Raw genomic sequence first — 23,917 nt, forward strand, 5'->3', positions numbered from 1 at the left:
CCAGGGAGTCTTGGGAAACAAAAATCAGCAGGTGAGCTGAATGGACAGAGGAAGCAAATTCAAAGCTCAGATGATGGCCAAAAGTGCTTGCCCAGCAGCAGATCTGTAATCCCCAGCTCTCCCCTTGCCCTTGAGCACGCCTGATGCACATGGAAGCCAAACCCCTCAGCACTGCACCCCACACCTAAGGCTCCAGCTTCCTTGGCACGGGCATCCCGTCCCAGGAGCAGCTACACTTCTGCACCCTCATGTTGGGCAGGCTGACCACCCGGGGCCTGGGCCTGCCTCCCTCCTTGACAGTGACGATCATGGGTAGCGATGTCGTCTCCGAGGGGACGCACTGCCGTGGCCCCAGAAGTGGCCACTCGAAGGGCAGGGGCCGCGGGGGCTGCTGACAGGTGCCCACACACTCGTAGGCCAGGAACCCCAGGGGCTCCAGGACCCAGTTCTCGGCCCACTTCATCCCCCGAAGGTCAATGTACACCTCCTGGCGGCAGCAGCGGGCAGCCTGCGTCACCGGCACCTCGGGGTCACAGTCGCCCTGAGCTCTGCGGGGACAAGGAGAGGCAGGGGTCAGCTGAGGGTGCCCGGGGCAGGGGGAAGGCCCTGGGGGAGGGGCGCGTCTAGGAGGGAAGTGTTCCATCCTGGCTGTGTTCAAAAGGCTGCTTGTGATACGGCTGGATGACTACCGGTGGCCAAACAGCACAGAACAAGTGCCATCAGCCCCGAGAGTGGCCGGAGAAATCTCCCGCACCCGCACCCCAAAAGAGCCCCTTCAACGGAGGTGGCAGTCCCTAGGTGCCCCATCCACAGGCCCGGCGCCTACCCGTAGGTCCCCAGGTCCAGGGTGTGCAGCTCCAGCCGGGGCTCCCCCTGCCCGGCGCCCGTGGGCCCCTGGGAGGCAAAGCGCACCAGCCTGTGGGCACCGGAGGCCGGCGGGCCCAGGTGCTCCCTCTGCACCGACACCTGCAGGAGCAGGGGCTGCCGAGGCCGGCTCAGCTGCTGCCAGAAGGTCACGGCCTCCGTCACGTCAAAGGCCTTCCAGCCGCTCTCGTGGAGGGACACCAACCTGCGTGCCACAGGGGGCCAAGGGGGACAGGGGCCTGAGCTGGGGAGGAGGGGGGTGGGTCCGGGGGTGGGGGTGGCTCCCCTCCGCGCCACCCCGCTGGGGACGCCCCCAGCCCCCTCCCCTCCCCTCCCCTTCCCGCCGTCTCCCCCAGCTGGGACCCGCCCCCTGGCCCTCCCCTCCCTCCCCGCCCCGCCCCGCCCCGCTCGCAGCCCCCACCTGGAGTCCACCAGGGAGGTGCGGTTGGGGCCGTCGTCTCGGACTTGCAGCCACTCGATGGTGACGCGGGCGCGGGCGCTGTGCGGGGACAGCCGCTCGAGCCTGCGGAGCGCCGCCCTGGGTACCGGCTCCTGGAAGAGGCGCAGCACCGCCGCAGCAGCCACCACCAAGGCTCCTGTGTGAAGGACCAATCCTGTCTGCCGGGATGAGCATCTGGCCCGGTGCTCAGGAGGCTGGGGGGAGGGGAGGCTGCTAGATCCTGGGCCGTGCACAGGGAAACCACTATTCCGGAGGCACCTTCCTGGGCAAGGGAACCTGTGATAATTTAGCACCAATGCAGCTTTATCCAATTAGGCCCCATCTGTCCCTCTTTCTGGCTGTTGATGGATTCAGAGATTAGAAGTGGAAGAACCAGCCAATCCATTGCCCCCTCCGACTTCTGAGCCAAGGCAAGCGATGCTCAGAGACATGACCGCTTCCTAAAGCTCCCACAGTCACTGAGGGCTACAGCGTATGTACTATCAGTGCTCCCAATGGCCATCCTGAATTCCCTCTACACCCTCCAGCTCTTCCCAACCAGAGCCCTGCCTGACCCCGGAAGCTGTCCTGGGGTACTCAGTCCAGGTGATGGGGCCGGGCAGCAGTGGGCCAATCATCCAGCTTCCGGAGGCTTCCTGCTTGTGATGGACGGTACCACTGCCCGAGGGTCACTTTGGACCTGGCCCTGGGCCTAGAGCTGAGGGTACCATGGAGGGCAGGGGACTGGCGTGGGTATGGGCAGCAAACCTGGTGCCCCCTGGAGAAATGAGTGATGGGGGCTGAGGCAGGAGGGCAGGTGAGGAGTAGGGCCCTGTGTTTACCACCACCCTCCTGCCCCTCCAGATTTGAACCCCCCCTAGAATCCAGGCTGCCAGGTGAGGGGTCAGAGGTCATCCTCAGCCTCCAAGGGTCAGGGACCTGATGGACCTGGCCTGGGCTCAGAACCAGAGGGGACTCTGAGGTCAGTCAGGCTGGAGCCCAAAAGCAGCTTCACTCCTGCATTAGAGCCCCACATCTGGGGGCTCCAGGGGCCTCCTGTCCCCTTCCTGTTCAGGGCAAGCCCTGCTGGGGGTGTTCCAGAGATGCCCTGTGGCCTGGCCCCACATGCCCTGGGCCATCCCAACACTGCACCCATCAGTCTCCTTGATCCCAGGCCCAGGGGCCCATGTGGCCCTTTGGGGTCTTCGGACAAGCTCCCAAGTAGGCCCCACCTGTCCTCCCAGGATGGCCGGGATCAGCAGGGTGGCCCCTCCCCAGGGGCTCCCTAAGCAGGAATAGGGACCCTCATTTCAGTTCATCCAGCCCCTTCCTGGCAGGAACAAGTCCTGGACTGTCCTTGCCGTGCCACCCACTAGCTGCGTGTAATTGGGTGAGTTTTCTATCCTCTTCAATAGAAGTCTCCTCGAATAACATGGGAATAATGTACTGTTTTTTTGTTTGTTTGTTTGTTTGTTTTTTGCAAGGAACTTGTCGGTATTGATCAAGATGTCAGCAGAGTGCCTAGTACAGCCCCCTGGTGTACAGTAGGTGCTTAATAAATAACAGGAGTCTTGTCACAGTGCTACTGATTTTTCTAGTGTTTTATTTTATTTTTTTAAAAGATTTTATTTATTTATTCATGAGAGACACACAGAGAGGCAGAGACACAGGCAGAGGGAGAAGCAGGCTCCATGCAGGGAGCCTGATGCAGAACTTGATCCCAGGACCCGGGAATCATGCCCTGAGCCAAAGGCAGATGCTTAACCGCTGAGCCACCCAGGCATCCCTCCAGTGTTTTATTTTAAGAAAATTAAGTTAACACTGTTTTTTAAATCTTTTTTTTTTAATAATGAACACACATAGTACGAGAGTGAAAGGTACCAAGGGTGTGCATGAGAGACAGCCGGGCTCCTTCTCTTGTTCCTCATCCATCCTTTCCCCAAGATGATCTGTGCTCCTTCAGCGAGACATGTCACTATTTCTCCGGGTGGGCCCCGCCTGTCCTCCCAGGACAGCCAGGATCAGCAGAGCGGCCCCTCCCCTGGTGCTCCCTAAGCAGGAATAGGGACCCCGGTTTCAGTTCATCCAGCACCTTCCTGGCAGGAGTGAGTCCCAGGCCATCCTTGCTGTGCCACCCACTAGCTGCATGGCCTCCCGTGAGTCCAGAGGACTGAGCCAGCCTCCTTCTGACAGCTGTCCTCTTCAATTGGATAAGGCCAGGAGAGCCAGGATTCTGAAAAGAGCAGGAAGGTAACAAGAGCGGATGTGGCTTGGGCACCCATTGTCCCTCCCCTTGAGTTCCCGGGATACACATTATTAACACTCCCATCTGACCAATAAGGTGATGTACTTGCCCAAGGTCACAGGCCAGCCTTGGCCCCCCTCGGAGCTCTCACTAACAATCTATGACCTTGGACAAGGGTCTTAACTGCTCTGAGCCTCCTTTGTGAAATGTCAGCACTGTTTCCCTCCCAGGGCACGGGGGAGGGTGAAGGAGCCCTGGGAGGTCCGTAAGGCAAAGTGGGAGACCAGGCTGCACCAAGGGGGGTGCACACTGTGAAATCACCCGAAGCAGGGCACTGGGACTCCCTTGGGCTCTGGTACACAGCCTCACCTGGTGCCTCCCTCTCCCGGGGGAGCCACTCTTCCCCTGCCCCACCCCTCCCTCCTCCTTCCCCCTGCACTTGAGCTTCCTATCAGCTGCCTTTTGGTCTCCCCAGACACAGAGAAGAGGCAAAATCCGTAAATATCTGCTTCATTAATTGAAGAGAAAGGGAGAGAGGAAGAGAAGCTTATGGAGAGAAGGGCTTCTAGAAGATCCTTCTTCAGGACAATATTTGAGCAAACAGACTAGTTTATAGGAGCATTTTTCTTTCTGTGCATTTTTACCGGGTCAAAAAAGAGATTAATATTACTAACAACTCTCCCCAAGAAAGGAAAGAGAGAGAGAGAGGAGGAAAGAGAAAGAAAGAAAGAAAAAGAAAGAAAGAAGAAAGATAGAAAGAAAGAAGAAAGAAAGAAAGAAAGAGGAAAGAAAGAAGAAGAAAGAAAGAAAGAAAGAAAGAAAGAAAGAAAGAAAGAAAGAAAAAGAAAGAAAGAAAGAAGAAAGAAAGAAAAAGAAAGAAAGAAAGAAAGAAAGAAAGAAAGAAAGAAAGAAAGAAAGAGAAAAAAATCTGTGTACAATCCTACCACCTAACAGTGATTTGTTTGCTTTTGAGTGTCTGAACCCTGGGAAGTCTGGTGTTTAGGGGGGAAGGAAGACGGTGTCTGGACTCAGGGCTGGGAAGTCCCCACTCCCTGGAGGTGAGGAGGAGGAGGACGGGAGGCCAGCGCTGCTGTGGACCAAGGCCAGCAGGCCAGGGAGGACAGCCCCACCATCAGGGATGACCCTGTTCTTCCAAGGACAGAGGCTGTGTCAGCTCCGTGGCTGCCTACACACTGGAGATGGGCCCGAATCCGGTGCTGGGCCTCCGTACTTACCTCCTGGGTGTCTGCTCCAGCCGGAAATGTCCCTTGACAGGTGCAGGTATGATCGAGGCCATGAAGGGAACAGACAAACCAGCCAAACAGCCAGAGCCGGGCCTGTTTGGGCCCCTGCCTGCCTTGTGAATCCCAGGGCTGGTAGACCTTGCGGTCCTGCTGCCATCGCTGCTTCCTACCAGGCCTGCGGACTCTTGTTCTCTGCGGTGAGGCCCACAGCAGAGAAAGGAAAAGACAAGCTTTTCAATTAGGGGGGAGAGGCACGGGCACACCTAGGCCACGGCGTCCTGCCCCCAGCCCTAGCGGAGGACACAGGGCAAGGAGGGAGGTACTGGAGAACAGGCGGCTGGGTCCCTGTGCAACCACACCTGTCCACCCATGCAGCCCATTGTGCTGAGGCTGACGTGGGTGCCCCTGCCCGCTCCCCAGGGGCATACACAGCAAGCCCTGGGAACTGGTGGCCTTTGCAGCTCTGGGCAGCATCCCCCAGGCTGGCAGGCCTGAGTCCAGGGGTCAAGGAGCCCCATCGCGTCTGCAGGGGTCAGCCCGCTCCTGCTGCCAGCAGCCCAGGGTGGTGTGGGAGCCCGAGCCTCCTCATCACCCAGTCACCCAGGCGGGAGCGGCCCATCCCCAGAGCCCGGAGGGCCAGCCTCGGTGGGATGGCTCTGGGACTCCACTGAGCCCTGAATATGGGGACCTGATAACCCGACCTCCTGGCCCTCCTGCTCCCCTTCCTCATCCTGTTAGGGACTTAGGTGCTCAGAGATGGAAGCAAAAGTGTCACATGAGAGAAAGGAAAGAAAGAAAAGGTGGGCTGTGCCACTGTGGGAGGCTCCCTACTCTGGAGGCCACCCCTCCTCCCCCAAACGTGCCCTCAAGATCAAAGGGCTGCTTAGATCCGAGGGAGACCTCCAGACTCAGGCAGGCCACCCCCACCCCATGGTTGTTGGGGGGTGTGCCTCACCTAGCCACCTCTGCGGAGCTGCCTCTTCTGCTAGGATGCTTTTCGTCCTCACACAACACGATTAAAGCACTATGTACAGTATTTTCCTGATTTGTCCTTTTTTTTATTATTTTTTTATTTGTCCGTTTGAATGGTCAGTGGCCCCCATACTCCCGCCCCAGAGACACTTCTGGGGGCTGCATGTCTCTCTGGGATCCTGGCTGGTGGCTCCTGGACACCCTGCTCCCCCACCAACCCCACCACTCCCCGCCCTCTGCACTGAGTTTAAAAAGGCTTGGATTCTCCAAGCAGGGGGCAAAACTTGCTTGCTGCTCTGGGACTGGAGATAAGGCTGAAAATGTAAACATCCCCCGGAAAGAAAGCGCGTGGACCTGAATCTCTAGAGGGCTTCCACAGAGATCTCTATATAAACACACGATAAAACTAAAATGTCATCACAGTACACGTATTGTTTTGAAATTTGGTTTTTATTTTCATTTCCCTTTATTTTTATCATGGGCCTGTTTCCAGGTAAGTATTTATTATTTTTTTAATGGCTCTTTAGAAAATTAAACAAGTAAAGCTTGAAAATGTTCTTGATGAAAAAAAAAAATGTTCTCGATGTCACGAACCCCAGGAGGGCAGGGGTGCCTGGCTGGCTCTGTCGGGGGCACATGTGATGTTTGATCTCGGGGTGGTAAGTTCGAGCCCCACATTGGGTGTTGAGATTCCTTAAAACTAATTTTTTTTTTTTTAAACCAGCAGGGAGCACCTGGATGGCTCAGTGGTTGAGCATCTGCCTTTGGCTCAGTTCATGATCCCATATTCCTGGGATCAAGTTCTGCTTCAGGTTCCCCACAAGGAGCCTGTTTCTCTCTCTGCCTGTGTCTCTGCCTCTCTGTGTGTGTCTCTCATGAATAAATAAGTAAAATCTTTAAAAAAATAAAAACAGCAGGGCAGAAGTCTATAGAGGAGAAAGCAGAAGTCTCCCTTCCCACCTCACAAATTGTCTGCTTAAAACAATACTTTCCCAAAACAGTCAGGGTGTTGTAGGGCAGAGGTCTGAACAAGCTCAGCAGGAGTCTGTGCCCAGGGATCACAGGGCTGTGGTTACAGTGGCTGCTGGAAAGGACACTGCTCCTAAGCTCCGCCAAGTTGCTGACAGAGTCCAGCTTCTTGGGCTGGACTGGCTGCAGGCTGGGAGCCCCTCTTGACTCTGTAAGGGCATCACTTAGCAGATGCCACTGTACCAGAGCACCACAGACAGGACAGTTTCAATGACCAGCACTCATTCCTCCCAGTCCTGGAGGCTGCAAGTCCAAGGTCAGAGCACCAGGGTGCTGGGGTTCTGGCGAGAGCCCTCCTCCAGCTTTCAGACATCTGCCTCTTGCTGTGCCCTCAGGTCACATGAGGGCACGGATCCCATCATGAAGGCTCCTCCTTCCTGACCTAACCACCCTGCAGAGGCCCCACCTCCATACACCATCACACTGGCAATTAAGGCTTAAATGTGTGAACTTGGCGGGAGGGGGACACGTTCCTCCTACCATGTGGCCCCTCCATTTTCGTGCCAGTTACTATGTGTCAAATGTCCCTTAATGGGGGCACCTGAGTGGCACAGTTGGTTAAGTGTCTGCCTTTGGCTCAGGTCATGATCCCAGGGTTCTGGGATTGAGCCCCATGTCGGGCGCCCAGCTCACCAGGGAGCCTGCTTCTCCCTCTCCCCCCGTTCGTGCTGGTGTGCTCTCCATGCTCCCTCCCAATCTCTCTCTCAAATAAATAAAATCTTTTTTAAAAAATGTCCCTTAATGCTTTGCATCCCTCTGACTTCCTTTTTTTTTAATATTTTATTTTTTTTATTTGAGAGAGACCAAGCAAGAGAAAGAGCACAAGCAGCAGAAGCAGAGAGAGAAGCAGACTCCCCGCTGAGCACACAGCCCGACATGGGGCTCGATTCCAGGACTGACTCCAGGATCATAACCTGAGCAGAAACCAAGAGTCAGATGCTTAACCAACTGAGCCACCCAGGGGCTCCAGAAAGCTCTCTGCTCTCTCTGCTACTTAAGGCTGATATAGTTAACTGGGCTCACCCTGATATTCCAACATAATCTAACTGTGCCATATAATAAAATCATGTAATCAAGGATGTGATATCTCTGCATATAGTCCAATTCTGGTGATGAGAGCAGGGCATCACTGGGGGACCTTCTAGAAATGTGTCTCCCATGGTTGACCACTGGTAGGGGCTTGATACACATCTTTTCAGACCTTTTTCCATGCTTTTGTGTACACTTAAGCATATCACTTTATTTTGTGTTATATAAATGGTACTCACGGGTGTTTTTCTGTAGTTTTTTTTTTTCAGTTAAAATTTTTTAGGGTATTTTCTATGCCAACAGATCTTTACTGATATTTTCCAACACCTAATCTTTTAAATTTTTTTCTTAAGATTTTTTTGAGGGGGGAGGGCAGAGGAAGAGAAAGAATCTCAAGCAAACTCCCCTCCAACTCATGACCTGAGCTGAAACCAAGAGTCACACACTTACCTAACTGTGCCATCCAGGCTTCCTCCAACAATTTTTTTAAAGATTTTATTTGTTTATTCATGAGAGATACAGAGAGAAAGGCAGAGACACAGGCAGAAGGAGAAGCAGGCTCCCTGTGGGGAGCCCAATGCGGGACTCCATCCCAAGACCCCGGAATCACACCCTGAGCTGAAGACAGACGCTCAACCACTAAGCCACCAGGTGCCCCTCCACCAACAACAATTTTAAAAAGACTTAATGAATAAAGAAAAAACCAACTAGGTCCTTGCATGAGAAAAATTCCAGTGCTTCTTAAATTAATCTACAAATGTAACAGAATTCAATAAAAATATTAGCGTGTGGTAAAACCCAGCATACACAAAGTCAAAAACCAATAATAAGCCAGGGGGAGATATAACATTTGCAATAGGGAAGCACTGTGTCCACAATGTATAGTGTCCACAAGTCAAAAACCAAAATGGCAACTTGGTAGAAAAATAGACACAATGTACTGAATGAATAGTTCTCAGAAATGGAAATACAAATGGCCTTAAACATTTGAAAAACTGTTCACTGTTATTCATAATAATAAATGCAAATTAAGAGTACAGTGAGATGCCACTTTTTCTGTATTTGATTTTTTTTAAGTTTGGTTTTTAATGACACTATGCTGGTGAGGTTGTCCTCTCATCTGTTGCTGGAGGAAATGGAGCTCAGTTTGGCAATATCTACCAAAATGAGAACTATAAGGGGGAACTTGGGTGACTCACAATGTTGAGCGTCTGACTCTTGATCTCAGCTCAGGTCACGATCTCAGGGTCGTGAGTTCAAGCCCCGCCCTGGACTCCACACTGGGCACCCAGACTGCTTAAAAAAGAGAGAGAGATCTATATATACTCTGTAGCCAGTGTATCCACTTGTAGACTTTTATTCAAAAGACACATTCATACAGGTATGAAGTGGCACTTATTTTTTTTTAAGATTTATTTATTTATTTATTCAGAGAGAGAGAAAGAGAGGCAGAGACACAGGCAGAGGGAGAAGCAGGCTCCATGCAGGGAGCCCAACATGGGACTCGATCCCAGGTCTCCAGGATCACACCCCGGGGCTGCAGGCCGCACTAAACCACTGCACCACCAGGGCTGCCCTGAAGTGGCACTTATACTAGACTGTTTATTGCAGTATTATTTGTAACAGTAAACACTTGGGAACAGTATGAACTTCATTCAAAGAGATCTGATTACATAAATCTTGCCACATCTGTACAGAGGAATTTTATATAGCAGTAAATAATAAAATAAAATAAAATATAAAATAAAATAAAGCATGAGGCAGCACTACATAGAAGACTGCATTGTGTCCCCCACACATTCATATACTGACGTCCTAACCCCCAGCACCTCAGAATGTGACTGGGTTTAGAGATGGGACTTTAAAGAGATAATTAAGGGAAAATGAGGTCATGGGGGAGGTGATCTCATCCAATCTGACTGGTGTCTTCTAACAACAGAAAATTGGGACCCACAGACCAGGGGTGCACATACATAAAGGACCTACTTTGTGGGGACAGAGAGATGGTGGCCACCTATAAGCCAGGCAGAGAGGCCTCAGAAGAAACCACGTTTGCTGGCACTTTGATTTTGTGGCTGATGATAAATTCCTATTTCAAGGAGGTTACAGTGTCGGAGAAAATAAGCAGCTCCTTTAAATCAGTTAAACTAATTGCACTGGCTGTGGGGGGTGGGGGTGCGGGCCTGGGACAAGGGGCAGTACTGGAGGGGCCACAGGGAGACCGAGGCCAGAACGGGCAGAGACTGTTCGGTGAAACTTTACAAAAATAACATTATAATAACAAATTGCAATTATAATTTTGAAAAGAGGAATAGATCACACTGACGGATTAATAAGATTGGCACAGTGCGGAGAAATAGTGACGTGTCCCTCTGCAGAGCGCAGACCATCTCGGGGAAAAGGATGGATGAGGAACAAGAGAAGGAGCCCAGCTGTCTCTTGTGCACACCTTTGGCACCTTTCACTCTCCTACTTTGTGTGTTCATTATAAAAAAAGATTTTAAAAATATTGTTAACTTAATTTTCTTAAAACACTGGAAATTTCAGTAGCACTGTGAAAAGACTCCTGTTATTTATTAAGCACCTACTGTACACCAGGGGGCTGTACTAGGCACTCTGCTGACATCTTGATCAATACCGACAAGTTCCTTGCAAAAAAAAAAAAAAAAAAAAAGCACATTATTCCCATCTTATACAAGGAGACTCCTATTGAAGAGGGTAGAAAACTCCCCCAATTACACGCAGCTAGTGGGTGGCACGGCAAGGACAGTCCAGGACTCACTCCTGCCAGGAAGGGGCTGGATGAACTGAAATGAGGGTCCCTATTCCTGCTTAGGGAGCCCCTGGGGAGGGGCCGCCCTGCTGACCCAGGCCATCCTGGGAGGACAGGTGGGGCCCACCTGGGAGCTTGTCTGAAGACCCCAAAGGGCCACATGGGCCCCTGGGCCTGGGATCAAGGAGACTGATGGGTGCAGGGTTGGGATGGCCCAGGGCATGTGGGGCCAGGCCACAGGGCATCTCTGGAACACCCCCGGCAGGGCCTGCCCTGAACAGGAAGGGGACAGGAGGCCCCTGGAGCCCCCAGATGTGGGGCTCTAATACAGGAGTGAAGCTGCTTTTGGGCTCCAGCCTGACTGACCTTAGAGTCCCCTCTGGTTCTGAGCCCAGGCCAGGTCCAGAAGGTCCCTGACCCTTGAGGATGACCTCTGACCCCTCACCTGGCAGCCTGTACTCTGGCAAATCCTGGCTCCTCCCCACCTGCTTATCCCAGGCCCCATCACTCTTGTCTCCAGATGTCAGGACCACTGAGAGTCTCCTCAACCCTCCCTCTCCTCCACTCCCCTCTTCCCATGCAGGACAGCAGATCTGACTTTGGGATGACTTGCAGGCCCAGTCCACTGCAACAGAAGGCCAGGCTCCCCACCCGCCCTCAGATCCACAGCCTGCAGAGCAGGGCCCCTTCCTGTGCATGACAAAGGTCTGTCCTCCCCACTGCCAGGCCATCAGCCCCTTGGTCTCCCAATCCACACAGGCTTTCTTCTGGCTGATTGCCCAATTGTTTTATTTCCCCAGCAAAACTCTTGAACCCAACTGTAATCCACATTCAGGAAAGGGCCTGTGTTTGCAGAGGGATAAAGAGTCTGGGAGATTGGCCCTGTGTCTGCCTCTACCAATCCTCTTTCTGGGTCCACACTCAATGAACCCACTGTATTAAAGGTGGCTCACCATCTCTGTGACCTCAGGCCAGAAGGGTCCCTTCCTGATGCATGTGGCAAGAGGCCAGGGGAAGAACCCACTTCTCTTTCCTCTGAGTGGTTCCTTTTGTCTCTTGGATGTGAGTGCCTCCAGCCCCCACACCTGCTCCTTCTCTGTCCCACACCCTCCAGACTCAGCTCCCAGAAAGTTCCAGCATCCCCACTGGCAAATAAAGCTGTGACCATCTGGGATTGACCCTCCATTAGTCACCGGCAGGGCTGCAATGGCCACCTTCCCCTCCCACTGCCTGCCATGCCTCCACTGCCAACAGGTGTCTCAGACAGATTTGACTCAGAGGCACTCTATTAATTAAAACCCTCTCCAAATTAGCTTGAAATAGATCAGAGAACTAAATAGAAAATGCAAAGCCATAGGGGCACCTGGCTGGCTCAGTCAGTAGAGTTAGAGATTCTTGATCTTGGAGTCATGATTTGAGCGCCACATTGGGGCAGAGTTCACTTAAAATAAAATAATTTTTAGGGGCCGTTGGGTAGCTCAATGGGTTGAGCTTTTGGTTCAGATCATGATCTCAGCGTCCTGGGAACAAGACCTGCATCAGGCTCCCTGCTCAGCGGAGAGCCTGCTTTTCCCTCTGCCCCTCACCCCTACTCGTGCTTTCTCTCTAAATAAATAAAAATAAGAACAAACAAAATAATTTCTAAAAATGCAAAACCATAAAACTCCTAGAAGATTAACAGGAGAAAATCTAGATGAACTTGAGTTTGGAGATGACTTTTATTTTTTATTTTTATTTTTTTTTAAGATTTTATTTTTTTATTCATGAGAGACACAGAGAAAGAGGCAGAGACACAGACAGAGGGAGAAGCAAGCTCCTGGTGGGGAGCCCGATGTGGAACTTGATCCCAGCACCCTGCCATCATGACCTGAGCCAAAGGCAGATGGTCAACCACTGAGCCACCCAGGCATCCCTGGAGATGACTTTTAGACACATCACCAGAGGCACAATTGGTGAAAGAAATCATTAATAAGCTAGACTTCATTTCAATTAAAAACTTCTGTTGTGCAAGAGATACTGTCAAGGGAATGAGAACACAAGCCACACAGTGGAAGGACACGTTTGCAAAGGACACATCTGATAAAGAACTGTTACCCAAAATATCAAAGAACCCTCGAAACTTAACAATAAGAAAACAAACAACTCAAATCAAAAAGCAGTCAAGAGGCACCTGGGTGGCTCAGTGGTTGAGTGTCTGTCTTTGGCTCAGGGTGTGATCTTGGGGTCGTGGGATTGAGTCCCTCATCAGGCTCCCCACAGGGAGCTCACTTCTCCCTCTGCCTATGTCTTTGCCTCTCTCTGTGTCTCTCATGAAAAATAAAGTCTTAAAAGAAAAAGCAAGCAAAAGATCCAAAAAGACACCTCACCAAAGAAGAGATACAGATGGACGAATAAGCATACAAAGGGAGGCTCAACAGCACATGTCATCAGGGAAATGCAAATTTTTAAAAAATATTTTATTTATTTATTCATGAGACACAGAGAGAGAGAGAGAGAGAGAGAGAGAGAGAGGCAGAGACATAGGCAGAGGGAGAAGCAGGCTTGGGACTTGATCCCGGGTCTCCAGGATCACACCCTGGGCCAAAGGCAGGCGCCAAACTGCTGAGCCACCCAGTGATCGCCAGGGAAATGCAAAGTAACCCAATGATGGCTCCATCTCATGTCTACTAAAACGACCAAAATCAAGAACACTGACCCCACCAGGATGCCTGGGTAGCTCAGTGGTTGAGCATCTGCCTTCAGCTCAGGTCGTGATCCCAGAGTCCTAGGATCGAGTCCTACATCGGGCTCCCTGCATGGAGCCTGCTCCTCCTTCTGCCTGTGTCTCTGCCTCTCTCTTTCTAGTGCCTGAATAAATAAATAAAATATTTTTTAAAAAATAAAGAAAATACTCTGTATGATATTACAATGGTGGATACCTGTCATTTCACATTTGTCCAAACCCAGAGAGTAGAAACAATGGACTTTAGGTGACAATGACATGTTGGTGCAGGCTCAGGCACTGTAACAAATATGCACCAGGGTGGGGTTGCTTATGGTCAGGGAGGTTGTGCATGTGTAGGGGCCAGGGGTATGCGGGAACTCCTTATATTTTGCGCAATTTTTCTGCAAACCAAAACTGCTCTAAATAAAATACAGTCTTTTTTTTTTTAATAAAGTCTATTAAAAACAAACAAACAAACAAAAAACCTGCAATGACTTCCTACTACACTTTGGGTGATAAAACTCAGATGTCTTCTCTTAAAGCCCAGGCTGATCTTGGCCAGGCTCACCCTCCTACCTCTTGTCCTGCTGCTCCTCATTGGCGCCCTGACAGCCTGTCACACGGCCCTTCCTGCTGTCCCCAAACCTGGAATGGCGGTTCCACCCCAGGGCCTTTGCACCAGCTGTCCCCTCTGCCTGCAAGGCTCTGCATGCTGACCTTTGCAGAGTTAGCTGATTTTTGTCATTCAGAACTCAGATCACACATCACTTCCTCAGAAAGCCCTCTCTTGCCCATTCATAAAATCCTCAGGTCCCTTCCTGTTCCCGCCAATCAAGATGTCTCTTATCATCCAGCTTTATATTCCTCCTGCTACTTAGTCCTATCTAAAATGATCTTCCTTATCTGTTTGTTTCACTGTTTGTTGACTACCTCCCCATTAGGATGTAGATCCCATGGGCTCAGTGACTTTGTCCAGCCCATTTTCCTGCTGTGTCCCTGCACAGAGAACAAAGACCAGCACTCGTGGTGGATACTTCATCGATACTTGTTGAATGAATAAATGAATTGAAAGATGGGAATCTGAGCTCTGTATGGACTTTGTGAGCACCCCAGGATCTCAATTTCTTTATAAAATGAGGGAGATAAACTAGATTTTCCTTCCAGCTCCAAAGTACGGGGAGGGAGAAGCAGGGTGGGTTGGGCTTCTCCCTGGACAAGCCCTGTCCACATGAGATGCTGTGGGTTCCCACCAAGGACGGCCTCCCCAGTCCCAGGAAAGGTTCTGGCCACCCAGGAACTCTCAGGGGCCCTTGTTCCCTGCCCCATGCCCCAGTGTATCTCCATGGGACAGGGGAGAACTGTCAGAGAAGCCGAAGGAAACCCCAGCACCCACCCTGGCCCACCCCACTGCAGAGAGCCACAGGCCTAGGGCAGGGGCAGGGACATATAGAGAATGCCTCATCGTTGCAGTGAAAAAGGAGAGACCAGAGATGGGAGAGGCCGGAGAGGCTGCAAGGGTGCCCACATGGGGGTGAAGACCTGCCCAGAAAAAAAAAAAAAAAAAAGAAGAAGAAGAAGACCTGCCCAGGCTCTCCCAATTGGTGGTGCCAGAAAGACTCCTAGGGGAAGCTTGCTCCCATGCCTCATTCCCATGGGGAAACTGAAGTCTGCTGAGGTCACCTTATTTGCTGAATGAAGGGATCAGTTTGGAATCAAACTTCTCGGTCACAGGATCCCCCCACATGGCCAATTCTGGACCCCAGGGAGCCCTGTGTCCTTGCATGCTCTTCCCAAATGCCCACCCTGAATGCTCCCCTGCATGCTCTCCCTGCATACTCCCCTGCAGGCTCCCCTGCTCGCTCCCCCTCCATGCTCCCCTTGCATTCTCCAAGCAGTGGGCCCACAGGGCTTTCCTTTGGGAGAACAAAAATCCAATTAAAAAGCTAACTATTTCTGGCTCAGCCTGGGAGGCTCTGCTGTCTCAGCTCTGCAATTAAAAACAGAGTAACATTTAAGTGAGGGAGGGATGGGTCCCTAGAGCTCTCTGTGACCAGCCTCTCATTTCCCACATGGGGCTTCAGCCTCCTGCCCCTGGGGCCCCTGAAAGGGGATGGTCTGAAGGCCTCACCTCAAATCAAAGCACCAGGCTGCCCAGCCCGAGAGGGAGCATCCCAAGAGCCTGCGGGTCAGTGTGACAACGGTCAGCTCAGGGTTGGCCTGAGCACCAGCTAAGGGAGCCTACATGGGCCGGGGCACACCAGACCCAGAGAGCTGTGTGGTCTTGGGCAGACCAGGACCCTCTCTGGACAATGAGGGGTTTGACCTGCACAGTCTTCCCGTCCCTCCAGTGACTGGTTCTGGACCACAGCTGTGTCCTCTGGTCAGGAATCATCCAAGATGTGTCTCTGTTTAATTTGGAGTCCATTTTTACAGTTGGAGATTTCCAGGAGATGTGTTAGCTCGGTGTTAGCAACTGAGCAAAACAGAAGCATCCTCTGGGAGGTGTGCGTGGGTGTGTGTGCGCTTGTGCAAGTGTACAATCTGTGAGGGTGCAATCCCTTCTCTGCCTGCAAGCCCTCCGAGGCCAGTCCTGAGGACTGGGGACACAAGCAGGCTCATGGTGGTCCCAGGAAGTATTTTCATCTGGGCTCTAGTGGGAAGAGTGGGCGGGCACCCCTGAGGCCCGCAGAAGAACAGGGCCTGTTCCCATCTCCCAGGCCAGGGGCCCTGGGTGTCAGGAGGGGAGCAGCTCTAGGTAGATTCCAGACACAGAAAGCTTGGGGTAAAGACAAGGAACAGAGCTGGAGACAGTACAGCCCCACCAGTAATGACCAGAGGGCCCTCCACAACTGCAGTGGCTGTCATCTAGAGTAGGCGGCAGGTGACTCTACAGGTAGAGGTGGAGGTGGCCACTCCAGCCACGGCCTTCACCTCTGAGCACCTTCCCATTCCTCCAAGCCCCCCCCCCAAGCACCCAGGTCCTTGGGGCCTGTGTCACTTGCCGAGTTCCCCAAGCCACCGCCACAACTGCCCTTTCTGTGTCTCTCTGGTCCTTCTCTGCCTCTTCTCCCTGATATCTCCACATTCCCCAGACTCTGCTGTTAAGGGCTGAACCGTGTCCCCCCAAATTCCTATGCTGTAGCCTAACCCTCACAATGTGACTGTGCTTGGACATATGTCCTGTAAAGAGGGAAGTCAGGTAAAATGAGGTGGTGTCGGTGGCCCTAACCCAATATGACTTGTGTCCTTACAAAGAGAGGACGTTAGAACACAGGGAACTATGTGAGGAAAGCGGGAGGGCAGCCGTCTGCAAGCCAGGCAGGGAGAGAGGCCTCGGAACACACCAGCCCTGTCGATCCCTGGATCTTAGGTGTTAGCCTCCAGATCTGTGAGATACTAGATTTTCGTTGCTGAAACCACCCCATTCGTGGTACTTTCGTGTACAGCCCGAGGAAACCAATATTCCAATCTCAGGCCAATGCACACGAAGCCCTAACTCTACCCAGCTCTAAGTTATGGTTCGAGGTTGCACATCTACACTCGGGCCTCTGTCCCCGCCTGCTCCTCAGAGGTGGGGCTCCCCGGCAGAGTGGGGCGCACAGGGCTCTAGCTCCGCTGCAGTTGGTCACAGCCCCAGGCACACCTTGAGCCTTGTTCTCCTTGTTTGTAAAAGTGGGGATCGGGACACCCATTTGACAGGGTGCTGGGTGGGGATCGTTGGGCTGGAGAAGCGGACACAGATCTGCAGATCCGTGGATGGGGGCAGGCCAGGAGGAAAGCAAGTGTGGCGGCCTGGCCGAGGCTTCCAGCTCAGTCACTCCCTTACCTGGATCTGCCAGGTACTGCCAGGAGGTCAGGCCCGTGAGCCACAATAGAACAGCCGCGGTCCCTCAGGTCCAGCCCCGGGCCGGGCCCTCCATGCTACCTGCCCACATCATCCCAAGAGACCTGTCAAGTGGGCACCTATCTCCGGCCTCACCTCCTCTGCTACTTCCTGTCTGCTCCTAGCGCTCTTTACCGCCTCTGTCAGAGCATTTACCACCCTGTAGCACGGATGCATTCCCACCACATAGGGAGCTCCCTTAGGGCACAAAGACATTGCTGCTCTGGTGCCTGGCACACAGTGGGGTTCTATGTGTGCAGATGAATCAGTGCAACTGAACAGAAGCTTCCCATGCCCCCTGCCTCATCTCCCGCAGCTGAGGACGTGCACCGTTGCAGCAAGGCCAGCTTCTGTCTCAGCCCTGCCTTCCCCCTCATCCCCCCGCCCCTGTGGTCTGGGCTTCTCTTCACCTGGGTCCTATCCCCCAGAGCTGCCCTGGACATCTCAGGACACTGACACCATCACATCGAGGGTCTTGGTACATGAATATTTTGTATTTTGTGTGCCCCAAAAGAAGCTATAAATAAATACACGTCAACTGGTAATCAGGCAGGTCTTTTCTCGAGTCTTCACCTCCTTTCTGTTGTGTCTCCCCAGATGCCTGGGCATGCTGGCTGTGGGCCATGGTCAGCCCCACGCAGTCAAATGGGCATCTCTGTGAGGGTCTCAGGGCAGAGCCGGGCAGCAGCTCCCCTACTGCCTCAGGGTCAGAACCTCTAGTTCTGCAGCTTGGGTGGGAATGAGGACCCACCACATTCAGAGAGGCAGAAAAGATAAGGAGAAGGCATTTCCAGTGGAGGAAATGACGTAAGCAAAGACAGTGGGGGGCATCCAGGTGGGGGTGGGCCTGGGGTCTGGACCGAGGAGCGTCTTGGAGAGTAGAGGGTTCTAAGACTGGAACCAGAACTCAGGAATGCCAGTGTTGTTTCCATTTCCCATAATTAAAAAGGCAGGTGTTTGGGATGCCTGGCTGGCTCAGTCAGTGGAGTGTGTGACTCTTGAGTCGGGGAGGTGTGAGTTCGTGCCTCACGTTGGATGTAGAGATGACCTTTAAAAAAAAAAAGGCAGGCCATCACTTGGTTTGAGAAGCAGGTCTGGAGCCGGTGGTGCTTGGGGAGCAGGGGCCATGGCCATCCCCACCCCTGCCCCTGCCCCAGACCACAGCCTGACCTTGGCTCCACTAGGCCCCGGCTCTGGCACCTGTCTTCCTACTTATCTTCCCTGAGCCTCAGATTCCAGAATGATCCCCATGAAAACAAGAATGACCTCTAGTTATTGGAGCTGCCTCCTGCCAGACCCCTAGCCCAGCAAGGGTTCCTGGAGGGTAAGCAACTCACCTAAGATCACACGACTAAGGAAGGGATGTGATTCTCCAGGCCTCTTCCTGAGCTCAATGACCAAGGACAAGCCTGGACACGGGGCCACCTGGAGAGCCACCCAGGGATATGGCCACCCAGGTCACTGCCTTCCCTCCAGGGACAGTGGAGCTGAGGTGCAGGAGCAGAGGCTGCTGGGAGGAGGAAGATTTGAGTCCTTTCCTCTAACCCATGCTAAGCCACTTTTTCATGGGAATGCATGAAATCAACTGCCACAGCGGGCACTGGGCACGGAGCTGGATCTGGCCTCCCGGCGGGGTCTTGTCCTGGTGTCAGGCCACCCGGGGTCTCAGCGGTTGGCGCCTGGTGCCCTCTAGTGGCGCAGCTGGGCACCAACGGGCCAGAATGTGCCTTCCTCCTGGGCCTGCCCCTTTGTTCCGGGCACCTCACCAGGCCACCTGCTGTCCTTGAGCACTTTTCTGGGAGACAAGGGGGGACACTGGGAAGAATACTTGGAATCTGACGGCTGGGATTCGGCCCCGCTGCCTTAGATAGGTGCCTTGGGTTTTTCATGTGTGCAATGGGGGTGCCCACACCCTCCCTCCTGCCTCCCGGGACTCCGGTGAGAATACAATTGGATGTGATGGACAACAGCACTTTGAAGTTCAAAAGTGCTACAGAAGTATTGTGCTCGAGAGAAAATAACTAAGTGCAGGTCCAGGACACCAAGGACCAACGAAGGGCTGGCGTGGGGGAAAGAGCCCAGGAGGGGAGAAGGCATCCCCAGCAGAGGAGAGGGTGGTGGGCAAGGGCAGCTGGGCTCAGCAGAGACCAATTCATCCTGTAGGGCAAGAGGAGCCTTCTGGGGACATTCAGACAATGGTGTTGGAATAAGAAGTCGACAGAGATTCATTTATTGGTCCCTTCTCTTACTCTCTTACTCTACTGCCCAAACCAATCTGCAGATGCAATGCTATCCCTATCAAAGTTCCAGTGGCACTTTTCAGAGAAGCAGAACAAACCATCCTAAAATGCGTGTGGAAGCACAAAATACCCTGAACAGCCAAAGTGAACTTGGGAGAGAAAAGCAAAGCTGGAGGCATCACTATATATTTCACAGTTAGGGTAACGCACACAGTATGATGTTAGGGTAAAAACAGACACACTGGTCAAAGAGCAGAACAGAGTCCAAAAATAAATGCACACGCATATGGCCAATTAATTTACAACCAAGGAGGCAAGAATATACAATGAGGAAAATAGTCTCTTCAATAAATCGGTAGAAAAACTGACAGCCGCATGCAAAAGAATGAAACTGGACCACACTCTTGCTTTTTTAAAGGTTTTATTTATTTATTTGGCAGAGGGAGAGAGCACAAGCAGAGGGAAGAAGCAGACCCCCTGCTTAGCAGGGAGCCCAACTCAGGGCTTGATCCCAGGACCCTGGGATCATGACCTGAGCTGAAGGCAGGTGCTGAACCTACTGAGCCCCTCAGGTGCCGCTGGACCACTTTCTAACACCATACACATTAACTAACTCCAAATGGATGAATGGATTAAAGACTTAAAGTAAGACCTAAAACCACAAAACTCCCAGAAAACATAGGTGGTAAACTTCTAGATGTTGGTCTTAGTGATGATTTTTTAAATTTAATACTAAAAGCAAAAGCAACAAAAGCAAAAACCAGCAAGCTGGACCACATCGAACTAAAAAGCTTTTGCACAGCAGAAGACACTGTCCACGAAGTGGCAACCTATGGGATGGGGCAAGATGTTTGCAAATCACATATCTGATATATCTGATAAGTGGTCATATCCAAAATACATACAGTCACACAACTCAACAATGACAACAAAACACATTTGATTAGAAAATGGGCAGAAAAAAAAGAAAATGGGCAGAAAATCTGACAGATATTTTTCTGAAGATGACATCCAGACGACCAACAGGTGCATGAAAACATCTCAACGTCACTGATCACCAGGAAGGTGCAAATCAAAGCCACAGTGAGATGTCACCTCATGCCTGTCAGAATGGCTCGGATCAAAAATACAAGAAATAACAGGTGTTGGTGAGGATGTGGAGGAAAAGGAACCCTCATTCACTATTGGTGAGAATGCAAACTGGTGCAGCCACTGTGGAAAACAGTATGGAGGGTCTTCAGAAAATAACAAATAGAATTACCTTATAATCCAGCAATTCCCCATCTGGGTATTTATCTAAAGAAAACAAAAACTCTAACTCAGAAGGGTATCTGCACTCCCATGCTGACTGCAGTATTATTTACAGAAGCCAAGACACAGAAGCAGCAATCCACTCATGGACAGATGAATGGATAAAGATGTGGTATTAATTAATGGAATATTACACAGCCATATAAAAGAATGAAATCTTGCCATCTCGGATGGACATCAAGGGCATCATCCTAAGTGAAGTAAGTCAGACAAAGAAAGACAAATAGAATATGATCTCTCTTATATGAGTAATGTTTAAAAACACAACACCACTAAGATCATAGATACAGAGAATGGATTGGTGGTTGCCAGAGACGGGGCTGGGGGTTCAAGAAATGGGTGAACCATTTTTTTTAGTTTAAATGAATCAAATAACTTGTATTTTTAAAAAGATTTATTTATTCATTTTAGAGAGAGAGAGCATGCTCATACACGTGTGGGGAGGGGCAGAAGGAGAGGGAGAAAATATCTATGAGACTCTCTCTTGAGTGAGGAGCTCAATGTGGGGCTCGATCCCAGGACCTTGAGGTCAGGATCTGAGTTAAAATCAAGAGTCACTCAACAGATTTAGCCATCAGGTGACTTGAATAACTTACATTGTTTTAAGTATATTTTAAATAAAACACTCTTTAAAATGTCACGGAAACACATTTTTAAACAGTTCTTTGCTTAAAAATATATTTGCGGACCAGATAGGTTATCAAGACTCTAATGACTCAATGTTATCAACTAAGAATTTGAAGTTTCTCCTATTTAAAAAAAGGCAAGAGGAATAACAGTTTTATTTGCTTCTACAAAACAGAAAAAATTAAAATATCTTATCAGAGGGCAGCCCGGGTGGCTCAGCGGTTTGGCGCCGCCTGCAGCCCAGGGCCTGATCCTGGAGACCCGGGATCGAGTCCCACGTCGGGCTCCCTGCAGGCTCCATGCCTGTGTCTCTGCCTCTCTCACTCTATGTCTCTCATGAATAAATAAATAAATGAAATAATAAAAAATAAAAATAAAATCTTTAAAATACATATATATATATATATCTTCTCAGAGCATGTTTCCCAGTGGCTTGATACCCTCAAAGCAAGGTTCCCACTCCCCAGGGAAGGCTGTAGGGAAGCCAGTGCTGACCCCATGGGGCGGCACCTGCGGCGGGGGCGGGGGGCCTGCAGCATTAGCCCCTGCCTCCACTCCCCACTCCTCCTGCAGGAGGGCACCCCCATCAGCACAGTGAGGGGAGGCGGACAGTCCGGGGCTTCAGGAATCAGGTCTGGTTTAAGGCACTCAGGCCTTCCTCCTCGCTGGCTGTGCTCCCATCTTCGCCAATCTGCCAGTGTTCCCAGCAGTAAGGGGGGAGATGCTAAGGAGGTAATAATTCTTGAAGAGAACAAAGATCATAGCTCTTGCCTAGGTGACACTGCGTCCGGCCCTTGATCAGTGCCCACAGTGTGCACAGTGTAGGTCATGCAGGAGAAGCTGTTGACGAGGAATCTCGCTGGGCTGCCCACCTCAGGAGAGAGGACCCCTCGCAGCGCCAGGGCTGCCGGAAGAGCAGGGCCACATCAGCGCAGCATCACCACCTGCTGAGGTTCCCCCGGGCTGCCCCATGACTCAGGCCACACTGGGCTTTACCCATGGCAGTCACCACCCCCAGGGAAGGACGGGCAGTTATTGTTGTTTTTCCATTCTAAGGACCGAATGATCAACTGAAGCTGAAACAGACTAATGAGTTGTCTGAGCTCACCTGGCCAGGGAAGATTGGAACCCAGGCCTTTGCTCTTTGGTTTGTAGAAGTGTATTAACTAAGATGGCAGGAGGGAAACTTTTGTCGGGATTTCACTGACAAGATCCTGCACATGAAAATCCAACATAAAAATCACATACCTGGGGTACCTGGGTGGCTCAGCCTGTTAAGTGTCTGCCTTTGGCTCAGATCCTGATCTCAGGGTCCTGGGGTCGAGCCCCACATCAGGCTCCCTTGCTCAGCAGGAGGTCAGCTTCTTCTCCCTCTGCCACTCCCTCTGCCCATGCTCTCTCTCTCAAATAAATAACATCTTTTAAAAATAAGTAAATAAAATTCACCTATCTTTGAATTCAGGGGGGACCAGTAACCGAGATGCTGGCATACACCCACTGAGATGACTAATCGTTGTTTGTAATGCCAGAGGCAGATTTCTCATTCTATCTGGGTCACCCCCACTGAAGTACCCCCCAATGCATGGGAAAGTCTCCCATGTCCAGACAAACCTCTCTTGCGGCCACTCCAGCCCACCGAGTGCATTTTCAAGGAGGAGAAAACATTTACCCATGTAATCCCTCCTAAAATGGAAAACTACTTTGAAACTGATTTCCATCTCAACATAGTTTTTAAAGATTTGTTTATTTAGAGAGCATGAGTGGGGGGAGGGGCAGAGGGAGAAGCAGGCTCCATGCTCAGCACAGGGCCTGACATGGGGCTCGATCCCAGGACCCCGAGATCACAACCTGAGCCACAATCAAGAGTCAGAGGCTTAACCAACTGAGCCACCCAGGCGCCCCAACAGTATTAAGTTCTAAAATCGAAAAGTGCTTTGAAGTTGACTTCCACCCCAATTCCTTTCTACTTAAAGGTTCCTGACACGCTTCCCTCTTATCGGAAGGAGCCGGACGCTGTAGGAAAGGCTCAGATGCTCTGGGGGAGGCAGGCCTCAAGACAGAGTGGCCCCGATAGAAAGTCATCAAGGGTTCCGCCTATCCCAGCCAGCTGAGCAGAAGCACAGCATTTTAGAGGGGCTCAGAAAATGCTTGTGGAGGGACCAAAGAAAGTCAGAACCTAACCAGCAGTGAAATGCCAGGTGCAAAGACAGCTGGCAGGAGCACAGGGCTTTCATTCACCCCAGCAAACAAGAAGCCTCCTGAGGCACCGCAAGAAATAGCCCAGCCCGTCATGCACACAGAAGAATTGTCACGCATTCATTCATCCGTGCCTGCCTGCTGGCATTGACTCAGCTGTATTTACTGAGTGTCAAGCCTGAGCACTGAGGACCAGAGGTGTGGCCTGCAGCCCAGACTGTCCCCCACCCCCACCCCCAGAGGCACCCCAGCTGCCGGGGGAGATGGACTATTAGCACCCGATATAATCAGTGTTGCGAGGCAGGAGGCCCAGAGCCACCAGATGGCAGCCCACCCCGGGGACTGGTGGCACAGAAGGGTG

General features: G+C 51.6%; 2 protein-coding genes across 2 annotated transcripts in view; both read right to left on the minus strand.

Annotated features, from left to right (window-relative positions):
* The window catches only part of TMEM63A (transmembrane protein 63A), a 29,144-nt gene extending 27,660 nt beyond the window's left edge, over positions 1-1,484 (minus strand). The window contains exons 1-3 of the mRNA XM_072732693.1: positions 1,286-1,484; positions 827-1,069; positions 485-548 (exon numbers count right to left, since the gene is read on the minus strand). The gene's annotated coding sequence lies outside the window, so the exon portion shown is untranslated. The remainder of the gene's footprint in view (positions 1-484; positions 549-826; positions 1,070-1,285) is intronic.
* LOC112923437 (left-right determination factor 1-like) lies at positions 95-22,360 on the minus strand. Its single transcript, XM_072733719.1, has 6 exons — positions 22,357-22,360; positions 22,170-22,264; positions 21,856-21,927; positions 1,286-1,518; positions 827-1,069; positions 95-548 (listed from the first exon to the last, which is right to left on the minus strand). Exons 1-6 carry the CDS (start codon positions 22,358-22,360, stop codon positions 185-187), a joined length of 1,011 nt encoding a protein of 336 aa, XP_072589820.1. The 3' UTR covers positions 95-184.
* Between the last annotated feature and the right edge of the window lie 1,557 nt (positions 22,361-23,917).

The sequence above is a fragment of the Vulpes vulpes genome, chromosome 13 (genome assembly GCF_048418805.1).
Source record: "Vulpes vulpes isolate BD-2025 chromosome 13, VulVul3, whole genome shotgun sequence".
Classification (NCBI taxonomy): domain Eukaryota; kingdom Metazoa; phylum Chordata; class Mammalia; order Carnivora; family Canidae; genus Vulpes; species Vulpes vulpes.